The sequence below is a fragment of the Oenanthe melanoleuca genome, chromosome 5 (assembly GCF_029582105.1).
Source record: "Oenanthe melanoleuca isolate GR-GAL-2019-014 chromosome 5, OMel1.0, whole genome shotgun sequence".
NCBI classification, from domain to species: Eukaryota; Metazoa; Chordata; class Aves; order Passeriformes; family Muscicapidae; genus Oenanthe; species Oenanthe melanoleuca.
Window position 1 is genome coordinate 5,560,250 of NC_079339.1, and position 14,459 is coordinate 5,574,708.

The window sequence follows — 14,459 nt, forward strand, 5'->3', positions numbered from 1 at the left end:
AGATCAACCACTCTAACAGTACTTTTTCCCAAGCACAAGCCAGTGATTAATTTCCAGTATCCCATCACAGCCCTGTGAATCCTTCATTGTTCATTTGCCACCTCTGAAATTTATCTGCAGATATGATGTGTATCCATTTTTTGCCACTAGAGCTGTCACCTGGGTTTTCTTAAAATTCTCTGTAAAAACCTGCATTTGTTCCCTTTTTGAACTCAAATATGAACAGTCTCCATCCAGTATCAGGTTTTCAAGCTTAAAGGCTATTAAAAGAGCATTAAATTAAATTTTAAAATAATTATTTTAATATATAATTTATATTTATAGTTTTAATATTTTAATAATTAATTTCAATATTTAATTTTAAAAAATAAATTTTAAAAGTAACGCCAGTACCGTAACTTGAGAAATTAAAGGCTCTAAAGGACATTTCATTTTTCTTCTGTCATTAGGAATACGCAATCACAGAACATCTACTACATCTCTAGGTCATCTTGGCATTGATTACAAAAGACCTGTGAAACATTGTTTCCTGTCTGTTAAAACTGCTGTCTAGAAGTGACTCCACTTTACTTTCCCATAGCATTTCAGCAAACCTGCTCAATACCTCTCTAAGTGGATAGTGGAAGCCATTCCTGTTAAGAGTAGCATGGTGCTACAACATTTTATGTTGCCAAGCTTTTACAAAACAACTGCAATTTAAGGTTAACCAGCAGGAAAAAAACATACTTGATAGAACAGAAGAGCAAGGGTTCACTGTGCCTCTGTCAGAAAAAGTACACCATTGCTTGAATCAGAGGTTTTTCTAGAGGTACTTTTTTTGCAGCAGCAGCAGCAAAAATGCAAAATTAGCACCTCAAAAGAGTCAAAAGATGCGTACTAAGAAAGTGTGGTTCTTGGATTTCTTAGACATTTCTCCATTCTCCCCAGCTGGCATTTTTATTAATTCTTTGGTGTGAAGTGGATCACAGATTTCCTTAAAGATACCTACAGAGATGCCAAAACTGCCCGCTGATACTGCAATGGGAACTCGGATGGTTGGGAGATAGCAGAGGGCATGCATCCCCACTGCCCAGCCAAAATAACAATTCGTTCAGAATATTCAGCCAAGCCTTATCTGAGACAGTCAGCTCCTCTCTAAATATAAGAATGCTTAAAATGGAGTCATCATATCTCAGCAAGCAGGCAATTGGAGGGGATTTAACAAAATCACAGAAAATCTTAAACAGTTCTGATAATCTTAACTAATTTCAGGCCAGCACAGATGACGGGGCAAGTATGAATTAAAATTACAGATGAATGCATTCAGAACAGATGCCAGAAATTATTTTCCCTGTGCATACACACACAAACATAAATGTGCACAACAGTTCTTCAAAGTCATTCAAAACACAATTAGATACTACCAGGGGACTTAAATATTGAAGATTAGATTTTTGATGGGCCTGATGACCTCTGTTCATTCCCCAAACATTTCTGATAACATTACTCTCTTTCTTTATAAAGGCTGCTGAAATGTTTGCTCCATCTTTTTCTTAAGAAATACAGGTTTCTTTCTACTCCTTCATTCTGACTATAGAATGAACATTAATAAATGTACTAAGAATTAGGAAAAGAACCAGACACATGATAGCAGCCATAAAACTTCTGCAGCATCAGGAACTGCACAACTGTCTAGGTCTCAGCGCCCCAAGTCAGATAGCTCAAATTAAAAATTTATTCCATTTTGGAACACCTGAACACTGCTCTTATTTTTCCAAGAAATGTCTTCCAAGTTGTGGTTCCCAGAACCTGCTTTTGCAGAGAAGCACACTAAGCTGTTTTGTGCTGTCATCCAGTTTTTTACATACCTAACATATTTGGCAATTTGGCTTAATTATTGATTGTAAAATGCAAGAACTCATTCAGGACTACAGCTGCAATCAATACATCTTAGATCCTTCTACCTTTTTTACAGTCAACACTAATGTGCCTCCTTGTTTCTGAGGGTTTCCTTGTAACTTCCGTAGTTTCCTATATTTCTTACAATAGCCTTAGTTGTTCACATCAAAAACAATAAAACCCCTGCTCTCTTGCTGTTAAAGGTATCCTTCATTTCACTGTTTCACATTTGGAGATTTCTTAATATAAAAACAAAAAATGTCATAAAGCCTCTTTTAAAGAGCATTAGCAATGTTCAAAAGTGAAAGGTAGTTTCAACCTCAAAATAATTTCTACTGCCAGGATTTAACTCCACAGTCACAATATAAATATATAAGGTAAATCTGAGGAAGAAGTCACAGAAGAGTGTTAAAATTTGCATTACCAATTATGCCTTTCCATGATCTGAATCTGTTTTTAATGAGTCATATGCAAAGCAACACTTTGAACAGCAGCTTTTACATCTTAAGAGACTGTGGTGCCAGAACTTAGTGGTCTGACATAAACCAGCAACTTCATACATTCTTTCAAGCTGCTCTATAAATGCAGAGCTTATTACACAGTGCTTATCTGTGTGCAGTAGAATAATGGTAACTACACAGACTAACAAGCTTAAAAAGATTTCTTCTTTTTTCAAACAGTAAGCTCTTCTAAATCCTAAGTAATTCTACAACTATGTTTAGAAATAAACTAATTCGTATTTATCAACTGCCATTAAATCTTAAATCTAAAACCCTGAAATAACTCCTATCTCACTGCAATAAATGGGAAAAATTCAATTTCTGAAGAGTTAAATCTCAGTTTCACAGCCAGGCAGGAAGAGACGAGAAACATGCACAAGTGAAAAGCCTTCTCACCTTCTAACTGAAAGACTAAAAGCCTTCCCAAAACAAAACAAAGCAGCACTAAGAAGGGTGGCACAAGCCCCAATTTTAGATTTAAATGCTGCTCCCTGCTGTAAAATGTACACTTCACCTCATCAATAAGATTCTCCCTTTCCTCCTAATGACTGACAGCCAGCAATCTAAATCCCAGTCCCACCACACTGCAGGACAGAAAATAATTGTTTTCTCTAGAAACAAAACTGCTCTAACTACTTCATTATTTCATCACACGTTTTCTTTTAAGAGGAGCACATCTGAAGTTGCTAAGGCTGCTAAGGCTATTTTTACGTATTTAAAATTGTGAGCATAACAATATAAAAATTCTCTCATGAAATTTTATTTGAATCACTCATGCAAAAGAGAAAAAAAAAAATCCACTCTTTCAAAATCATACACTGTCTTTGGCAAGGAGAAAAACAGCTAAAGGGAACAATAAAACACTTTCATGACACTGTTTTTCGTATTAGTTTTGTCCCTGGGCTATAAAAAATGTAGCAGGCATGCTGTGAAAAAATGAATGATTCTCAAAAGTAGTAAAAAATGTATTTTGTGACATGATTCTCTGTGAAACTTGAAATTTACTAAATTTTCTCTAAGTCTAAAAGCCAGTTTAAGAGGACCACATTGTCCTGCTGGAAAGTATAAAGTGGCCATGTAGTTTAAGCAGACATTTATATTAAAGCACAGAGAAGAAAGGAAAAGTTGGATATACTCTACATAACAGTCAAGGACAGATCCCATATACAGATGTGTGAGGTCCATTTATGCATTCAGTACATGAAATCACAAAAAATAAACTGTCATTTTAAAGCAGAGTTCTTCCATACTACTCTCACCTTGCTGTACACCTCATAAAACCACTTCCCTGAAATCTAGAAATTGCCTCTTGGCAATACACTATTACCTTCTGCTATACTATAAACTCATGTAGCAAGCTGAAGAAGAGCAGGCATTATCTGCTGCCTTTATTTTTCCTACCATTTACAAACAATAATGACTATCTAAGAAGCCCAGCTTTGCACATAACAGTATTCAACTCTTCTTTGCTGACTCACAATTTCAATCTCCATAAACACCACAGATTTATGTTTTACCCTGAATAACCTATGGCACTCATCTATTATTGTGGTAAGTACTACAGAGATCGCTGAGGAAGGTACAGTCTCATACCACAGGATCATGGAAGATTTTGTATTTCTCTGTGGTTTTCTTTCCTTCTGTTGATCCCTTCATATATATTCTTTCATTAAATGGAAATTCCTTTGCTGCAGCTAGAAAAACACGAGATACAAATATGTCACCCTTGCCCAACTCAGCAAATACATTCTATAATTCTACAGAATATGAAATTCAGTAGAAATCTTCTGTTTCCAAAACTACAAATACTAAAAACAACACAAACTGCTGCAAAGCACAGAACCTAGCAGTCAGTAACATGTACTGATAAACTTAACATAGAAATAATGTTCTTATTTAATATTGCTCGTAAATGCTTGATAAATATTCTGTTGAATAACTTAAGGCTTAGCTAAGGGCAAATGCAACAAGTTACACGTATCATCATAGATATAATGTGAAATTTGCATATGATGTGCAAATGATCCATGTAGCCTTCCAGCAAATAGTTTTGCTTATTCAGTACAGCAATTATTACAATATGACTTCTGTACTACTTTGGCTTGGACAAAAAAGAAGCTGAATATAGTCTCTGAAAGAAGTCAGTTTTGCAAACAAGAGAAGCAATCTATCCTTTCCCAATAAAGGATACGTTGGCACAGGACAGGATCAGAAACTGTGGTCTGCTTGCCATATCAGAGAGCAGCTGTTTGCTTGATAAAACTCATACCATTTATGGAGTTCTTAAACATCCACTTTTAACAACAGCACATAGTAAAATTACATGCTACCACTTTGGGTTGCATAGGCTGCATACAACTGAAGTCAAAGTGTCAAGAAGCATATATTCTATTCAAGATATAAAAAGCAACTTAGGAGTGCTGAATTAAATTTACACCTTTGTAAAGTTGTCAAAATTAGTAATTTTTAGGCATCATTTTCAAAAGAATTTTTTAAAAGCTATGATGAAATACAAAAGGAGGAGGTTTTAGCAGTCAGCTAAAGCAGAACTGAAGTGAAAGTTTAATGTTTCAAATTGAAAGCATCATGTACCAGAATTCCCAGGAAGGGAAAATACAATTCCTTCCCTTACTTCTAGAGATCATCACAGAAATATACATATTCATCTTATATTATAAATAATTAAGCCAGTTTGGGGATGAATATTAAGAAGAGTACCTATCACTAACAATATGTGAATAATTACGGAATTTATCTTCCATCAACTTTGAAGCTTTCATATTTCTAATCTTTTTAAGTAATGAAAATATTTTTTTCAGTACTGCACAACCTCAAACTGGGCCATCTGCTAAGAAGTATTATTAAGACATGGAGCCCTCTGAGGGACAGAGAAGCAACTGCTTGCCTAAATAGTTGCAGATGTTTCTGGAAACTACAAAAAAATTAATGTGTATATTCTTAGACCATGACCCAACAGGGAGTCTCAAACATGCTGGTCCCTGCAACCACATGCATGTGATTTTAAGTTCAAGGCCTAAGTAAATATTTAGCCAAGCATATTTACTAATTAATATTTACGGGCAGATGGAGAGATCCAGAGCCCCTTCATCACCATCTGCAATGGCACGGGAGGAATTTACACACACAGGCAAGAAATATTCCAGCAGACCTCAATAACCATCTAAACCTGCAAATGTCTAATGCTCTTTTGGCACACCTCTTGCCTGAATTTCTGAAGTGCATCAGTAGAGGCTGACATGTGAGTCCTGAGAGACCAGGCTCCCCTTAAGCTCAGCTGAGACTCAGCACCAAGTGAGAGATGAGGAACAGAGGTAAAATACATAAAGAATGATTATTCACCCAGCAATCCACTGATTAGAACACGTTTTAAGAAGAAAGCCTGCTCAAGTTTCTTAACCTTGTGATACCTGCGGATTCCTCCTTTAAGGGGATTTCCTCAATTAAGATTTTAGTTTTTGCCTGCTCAGTCTGGTCCAGCCTACAACTAGGACTCACAGGGCTGAAAGGAAGAGGAACCTGCATCTCAACATCCCTGGAAGGAGAAAAAATGAGGTTCTGGGCTCTAGCATTGATTTTTTAATTTTTGTTTTGAATTGCTTGTACTTTATTGTCCAGCTGAATTCATAAATTAGTCCTGAGAGTGTTCAGATCTAAATCAACCTCCTAATATTCATGAAACTAGAATCTTAATGTATTTTTGTGAGTTTAAAACAGAGACCTTAAAAAAACACTTTCAAAACCCTGCAATTGCAAGTTTAAGCAACAAAATGTATTTCTTTTTAAAATACAATATCCTTTTAATAGGAATTTTTAGGAGATATTGCTTCCTTTCTGCCCCAGCTCTTCCTTTTCTCCCTTCTCCTGCCTAATTCAGAGTAATTACAGCTTTATATCTGGTAAGTCTTCTAACCAAAGGAGTATCACAGACTGGTTTTAGAATCATGCTTATAGATGTACTTAATATCTCATTAAAAAGGAATTGCTCATTTCAATGTACCCCCCTCTTGAACCAACAATTTATATTCCTTCCAAGCTGGCTTACCTCTACAAACACTGCAACACTGGTTCTCTGGAAGAACGTGATCTTTTTCTGAGCAGTTCAGTGGTGGACAAGTCTCTGTTACTTTTACTAACACTCCATTCTGAAAATAAACAACATTTTAAAAAAATTACATTGGTGAAAACACATGCAGTGGCAAGGATCACATACTTTTCCATCCACAGCACTAGTAATCTCCAGTAACAACACTAGTAAACTAGCAAGAAACAAGTTAAATTCATTTGTTCCACCATAACATCAAACCTAAAGTAATATACTGTGGATTTCTCTGCCAGCATAAAAAAAAAATATTAAAAGACAAGGCAATTCAGCTCAAAATTCTATTCTAGTTTTACCAAATACATAGTGACAAAATATAGTCATCTTCTTTTTGAGTATTTGAAGGAATTAAAGAATTTCATTCCAGGTTAAAGACAGTCTTACTGCTTTCTGCAAATCTAGGCTTTATTCCTCTTATTTCACAGTTCACATACTTCATTGATAAGTTATTCATGTCCAGTTTACACAGCAATACCAGTATTTTCAAGTGTTGTGTTGTTCTGTCGTGTCCAATTACAAGAATTACTTTAGAACTACTGATCACCTTATTTCCAAAGTTATGTCCTGCAGAGAAGAAAACTCGTCTATAATCCCTATAAAACTCCTGTGTAAAATCAAGCTAAAGACGTTCCTATGATTTTGATTTCTAGATTTAGAATGAGACTGTGACAGGAGGTCTAGATGCTGGTAGAGACTTTCTATAATCATAGACAGAGAGCCTTCATGGGGAGATTTTTGCACCAAATTTTACTCCATCTACTTCCCATCCAGTAGATCAGCTTCACTGTGTTTCCAGACCAAACAGCTCTCCAGCACTTTTGTTCATTGTTTCTTAAAATCTTGTCCCAAAATAGTCTCCTCTTTTATCTTACCCCCTTTTCCAGCCTTCTTCATACTATAATTTACTTGTTCAGCACCCCTTCTGCAGCTGTGCCATCACTGAGAACTGGCAAGTGGAGTAGAAATTAACAACTAGGATTTTTGCTCAGTAGGAACTACAGTAACTACCCCACAGGACTATCCACACCTGAGTAATCTCATTTTCCAAGCTACAAAACTCCACTAAGAAAACAGGCAGCCTGCTATGTTGCCAAAACACCTTTTTAACATCAGTCTAGTCCCCACTCCTTCCAGAATATTTTTCATGACATCTCAGACGGCAGAACGAAAAGGCAGAATAAGAAACTCTGCTTTCCTCAAATGAAAAAATTTAATTTTCCAACTATCATGAGTGCAGGGACAAAGTCTAAAAATATGATCCAAACACATCTAGGGCTAGGAAAGCAGAGGAAAACTAATACCAAAAAATAGACAAACCCTCATTAAAGGCATCATTCTGATAATCTGAGGGACCAGATAATGTTTCTTTGAGCACAGGATATTGAAATTACCTGTGAGTCCACCCTGTATGAATAAACACTTCAGTGCAGAAGCTTGTTTTCATATCTACACATTGTGCCACACCACGCCAAAGCACTGGCTCAGGTAAAACCTTTGCTGGTCATCAGGCACTTCCCCTGACCACACCAATTCAGCTCTATCCCTCCCAGAAAGGAGCTCTCACAACATCGAGCTGCCCTACAGACTTAGGAAATGCCTGCTGAGTCTACAAGGCACAAATTATGTGCCTGAGGTGCCCAGCAGCTTGCAGGACTTACAGCTGAGAAGTGCAGCTGACCCAGGGAATGCAAATCTGACCATTCTGTAATCAGTGCCCGTCACTGCCCTTGACATTACAACCTTAAGGCTAAGAAGGGCCAATTGCCTTTACTGGCAAGTTGCACCAGTTGCTGTCCTGAAAAATAATGCTAAAAAAACTCACAGGCATCTGCTTTTCTAATTTTTTGTAAGAAAATGCAGCGTCCTACAGCAGCACAGAGGGTACACACCACCAAAGCAAGCACCCACAAGAGCAGTGAAGTTAATGGAAGCATTAGGTCTCCTCCTGATCTCACTTCCAAAAGGGAAAGGGAGGAATCCTCCACAGTTGTCTGTGCAACTAAAGGATGAAATGTTATAAAAGAACCAGACATTGAGCCATCACTTACTACCATATTATCAAACAACCAGCTAGAAAAGCTCTGGCTGTAACTCATTGTCTGTTTAAGCTCAGACAGGACAATTACAGCAGAAAGAGTAAAGTATGTCAGCATACAGACAAAATGTGTTGACTCACAATAAATCTGGCCAGAAAAATATGGGAAGTAATGGTGTGAAAGTCAAATGAGTGTCAGGATGAGTCAAAAAGCTAAAGACAAATTTATTCCAAGCTCACACCTTCTTTAGTGACTCACAGGGAGATTAAAGAACACTAATTGAGAATTCCATTAATTTAACAACAGTAAGATTTTATTTCCTTAAGTTTTCTATTTTCTGCAGCATTTTCATCTGGGAAAACAAATTAAACTTATTTGTAATTAAGTTTGAAAACAATTAAAACATTTCCATGCTGAGTAGTCTTTGGGTTAAAATCAATTTGTTATAAACTAGTACAGATCCAATTATAAGAATTATCATCATCAGATTTCAGATTTTATCTACTGAGATAAGTAAGAAGAGTTCACACTTTAGAATTATTGCTTCAGGCAGCCCTAGAAAAATTATTCCTTTTTATATTCAATTCACATATATAGCAGTCATAGAATGTGAACAGAAATAGATGTCAAAAAGACACTTTTTTCTGGAAAAAAATATATCAAGCTTCAGTTGTGATATACAATCCATAAAGAAAAATATCTGGAGTCAAAAATTTACAAGATAATTAAACTTCTTGTAATATCAAGGTAAGTACATATAAAAAGGACTGGATGTAAGCCTAATCAGTGACATGTAGTGAAAATCTGAACAACAAACAGCTCATCTCACATGATCGGCTTTGAAAATTATAGCAAGATTTCAGATAAGGCTATTTTGGTGGGGGTTTTTTCCTGTCTGAATTTATCTGCGCCCTCGTTCCAGACAAGATAGGGTTGATTTCTGCAGTAACCAAGAGGGACATGGCCAAGACAAGAGGTTATTCTACACCACCTCACTCTGAGGTGGGGCTGGTGGGGTAGACAGGGAGCAGTTGGGTATTGTTGTTCCCTGTGAGTAGATCACCTCTTCCTTGTACCCTTTTTCATTGGTATTGTTGCTGTTACTGCTTATTTTCTTATTCCTAGCCAATTCCAGGAAATTGTTCTTCTCTCAACCTGTGATCTTTGCCTTTTGTGTCTCCAATTCTCCTCTCCATCCCACCTCAGGGAAGTGGCTTCAGTGAGGACACCACATCTGGGAATATCATTCCTAAACCACAACAAACTGTTACTGAACAGTCTCTAGGATAGTTTCAAACAACAGCCTTAGCTGTCACTCTTAAGAATCGCATCATTCCTTATCTTCACAAAAAACTTTTAGTCAACCTTCCTGAAAGCTGTGGGTTCTGTCCATCTTGTATGGCACACTGTGGCTGTCTGCTCCCAGCATTAATGAACAGGCATTTATTTTTGCACCCTTTGCTGTCAAGCATGTCATCTGTTTATGAACAGGTGTCATGTTCACAGGCAGCTGACCAACTGCAAATTCCCACTCCAACTGAAGTTATAAAAATTTTTCCACCAACATGGAAAATGGCCCACATCACCATACTGGTGAAATGCAAAAAAAAAAAAACAAAAGCCCTAAACAAACCAACAAACAAAAAATCAAACACTTAACTGCATCTTTCTGCATTCACTATCAGAATACTTGTATTTTGGACTTCCCAGCACAAGAGAGATGGAACAGCAGTGGAGAGACCAGCTTGGAACACGAGGATGAATAACAGACTGGAGCACTTCCTAGGAGGAATGGCTGAGAGAGCTGGGCCTGTTCAGCCGGGAGAGAAGGCTCAGAGGGGATCCTTCAGACACATATAAATACCCAAAGGAAAAATGCCAAGAGGATGGAGCCAGGTTCTTCTCAGCAGTGCCCAGTGACAGGACCAAGGCCCATGGGCACAAACTGAAACATAGGAGGGCCCAACCAAACATCAGGAAACACTCTTGCAGTGTGAGGCTGCCCAGGGAAGCTGTAGAGTCTCCATCCTTGGAGATATTCAAGAGCCATATGGACATGGCCCTAGGCAATTGGCTCCAGGTAACCCTGCTCAAGCAGGATAACTGGACAAGATGACCTCTTCCAACCTGAACTGTTCTGTGATTGTTAAAAATACCTGTGCACTCATTTTGTCATTGTAGATTCATCTAAAGAGTGTCTGTGGGCAGGATTCCAGCTGGGAATGGTTGTTCATTAATACCATCTGTGCTTATGGTTAAGAGGATGTGCATGATAAATATTTTTAGTCTGGATTTGTTTTGAAAAATTAAGAAGAGGTCTCTCAGCCTGATAAAGAAAACCTTTGATCTAGCTGGATCCATCAGTAATAGTTTATCATTTTTCCATCTTAAACAGAAATAATAAGTTAAAAGCCTCTTAAGTTTGGATCAGTACCTATGCAAAGAATCAGGAATATATTTTCAAATAAAAATTGAAATGTGAAATTTCAACTTAAGCTTTTTGACATTACCCCACTTATAAATATATCCTTCTTTACAGACACAAAGATTTTTAAGTCATTTTTATCAACAGTATTACACTGACAATAGATGTGTACCCTCCACTGTATTCCTTCATGGATCAGCAGCTTTTGAAACCTGATGTCAATTTTTCAAGTCTTGAAAATTAAACCACATAAAATTTTGTATGATCCTCCCCTATGACAAAGGGACAGCATCTTGTCCACACAGGACAGAAAACAATGACACAGCCACAGTTTGCCTTATCACCATTCATCCTTCATCTAGTGAGCACTCCTAACTGAGGTAGTAGACAAGTAGGTCAGATTTAGGAGGTCATGCTGAAGACATTGAATGAACCTCCTGCATGGAGACACACCAGCTCACAGAAACACATGCAAGCATCCTCTTAAAAACTCTCTCCATGCCAGTGAGGTTTAATATCTTGTTGGAGCACAGTTGTGGAAAGAACTTCAGTTTGTTGGGGTTTTTGTGAAGGCATGCACCAAACATTTTTTTATGGTATCTTATTCACAGATGTCATTTTGAATATTAATCAATTCTGTCAATCAAGATGAAAATACCAACTGCAATGTTACTGCAACTAACACTGCCATATCATTTTCCTTGCAACAATAAGCAAAATACAAAAGCTGTTCTCATTACTTTACTCATTCCTAATGATAGATATTTGATGGTTGGTATTTGCTTTTAATCTTCATGAATGTATTATCATACTCCCAATGATGAATATAACACTCTTATTTATAGCACAGGGAAGTTCCACAGACATAATTCAGACCTCTGGTTTCACTATAACGTGAAAATACTCCTGTTCTTATTTTATACATATACTTCCACTCTCAAATAAACATTCTAGGTTATATTATAAATAACAGGCATCTTAGTCTGCCTTCCAAGGCAACGACCTTCCCCACACATTCATATACACAGTGCTGAGCACTCCATACAGCTCAACAGTAGCAATAGCTAAGTAATTTTGCATAACAAGCTGTTTTCACAACATCTGCAACCAGTTATTGTCCATTTCCATTAGTGAACATAAAATTGCTACTCTGTACACTCAGCTCCAAGCACAACAATAACCAGATCACTGTAATCTTTTCCAACACACATTCACCAACACTCCCTGAACTGATCTAACACAGCCTCCATTCACCTGTGTTCTTAAATACTGATGTTATGGTCCAAATGTCATTAATTTGCCAAGAAAGAACTATGTCCACTCCGGTACTCTCTAATTTACCTCAATTATTAGAAGAACAATATATAGTTTGAACAATACTAGGTGAAATATAGAGTAACTCACACACTATAACAAGAAGGTTGCTTCAAATTTAAGCAATTTGGCTGAAATAAGTAATTTGCTCAAGAGATTCTTACTTTTTTCTAAAGCTCATGAAAGCAGAGATAAGAGAAAACTTTCTTCCAAATCATTTTGCTCATATTTTTCTTATCCTTTAAGGGTCATATTCCTGCCTTGTTTTCATACTTGTGGCTTTCAGTGACTTCAAGGTCACCTTTTTCAACAACAGATGTCACATTTGCAAGAAGGAAGCCTAAAGAAATGCACTAACTTTTCACTGTCACTTCTGAACACCACAGATACATTTGAAATCAGGAGATGTTTATATAACTGAAACTTACTCGACATTCCCTGCAGCTTTTGGTTAATACTCGTTGACCTTCTGCTAGCACTTTGCCTCCATAGATACACTTGGCTGTAATTAAAGAGAAGGAGGGAGATTAATTTTAAAAAAAATTAAATCAATATTTTAACAGCAAATAAATGCAAGTAAAACCAATACATTAAAAATTTGATGCAATTTTTTCATCAGAAGTCTTTATCACATATAATTACAAACATAGTAACAAACAATAAATTCATTTTAAGAGAAGGTAGCCTCTTTACCCAAACTAAAGAGAGGGAATAGGATCATAAACAGTATGTCCTGGACTAAATAACCTATCATTCAATAGAAAATATTTTCACTACTGACATTGTGTAGAGCAGGAATGGTATTTGTGTTACTAGAGGTCCTCATGACTCACTTCAAGAACTGGAGACATTTACTAGCATCCAGCTCATCAAGAGGACAATGTAAGCACAGATTTCAATTAAACCTTCATATTTTTTGTGGGCACAAAGGTGAACTGTTCAACTTGTTGGAAGATTGCATGAACAGATTAGATGCAGCGAATGACTGTACTGAATCAACAAACTGCAAAAATCTATTTCAGGAAAATATTCTTTAAGCACATATGAAATATGCAGGATTTTCCCAGGAAATGGTGAACTGCTACTACAAATTTCTTGTCTGAAGTTTTGACCCTGGTGCTAAAGATAAGTGCCTCCACAAATGAACCAACAGACTGGAACACATGATCATTCCTCATTCACTTCATGGCAAAGTCACCTAGCTTGGGATTACTGCCACCATGAAGAGAGCAGTGTGCATCAGGGCCATAGCAGCAAACAGCTTGCTCAATTATGATCAGAACTATCACAGTCCCCATGCAGCTTCATGTCTAAATTCCAATTCCAGAGAAGGACAGTAAATCCATTAATTAAAGAGAACAGCTGGACTGTTACAATCTCGCACAAATCAAGTAACCACTATAAAAGCACCCCACATTACAACCCAGATCAGTGATAAACACTAATAAAATAACTTTCTGCTGTGGCATTTCAGCCCTTTCTGTACTTGGCCAGTCAAAGCCTGACCTGTGACCCTGAAAGGGAAGCTAAAAGGTGTGAATCCTAAGTTACAACTGAACAGCACTTTAAAGTTTTGCCGAGTCAAGCCAAGTGCATAGTGCAAGTGTGCAGAGTAGTCTGTTCTCAAAAGACATACTCCTTCTAGGACTGTTTTACCTAAATTGCCCTCCTGAGTGCCCAGGTAAGGGAAGCACTCACAGGTGCAAGTGTGTCCCTCTTACAGGTGTTGCTGAGAGCACCACAGCAGAAACCGTCATAGCCAGATTAATTCCCAAATTTTAAGCAGAAGAGACTGCTAGATAAATCTTCATGAACTTTCAGACATTAATTTGCTTCTATTTGTGAAAATGCTCATTTCTTACCAAAAAAAAAAAAAAAAAAAAAAAATATGATTTTCAGGATAACTCATTTTCCATCATCACTAAAGCATTTAAAAACAGGCTTCTTCTTTTGGTATCCTAGTTGTCTTTGTTTTTCAAAAGCTGCCCTAGTTTTTATGCCTGACTTGTGATCTCACTTCTGAAGAAAACTTCAGATGAGGAAGCCTAATTTAAATTAGGAATCCCAGTAACTATTTTTAGGAGAATTTGAACTAGAGAAATTTCCTTTTTCTTTTTGTCTGTTCTCTTGACATGACTGCTTTTAACAAAAGAATGGACACACTGGAAAGCAAGTTAATGTACGGT

The 14,459-nt window shown here is 37.0% G+C and overlaps 1 protein-coding gene across 2 annotated transcripts in view; it reads right to left on the reverse strand.

Annotated features, from left to right (window-relative positions):
- NELL1 (neural EGFL like 1) overlaps window positions 1–14,459 on the reverse strand; it is a 282,345-nt gene that overhangs the window by 197,207 nt on the left and 70,679 nt on the right. For both annotated transcript variants that reach the window (XM_056493636.1, XM_056493635.1), the window contains exons 10-11: window positions 12,702–12,775; window positions 6,442–6,541 (exon numbers count right to left, since the gene is read on the reverse strand). In XM_056493636.1, coding sequence (XP_056349611.1) covers window positions 6,442–6,541; window positions 12,702–12,775 — 174 coding nt within the window. The remainder of the gene's footprint in view (window positions 1–6,441; window positions 6,542–12,701; window positions 12,776–14,459) is intronic.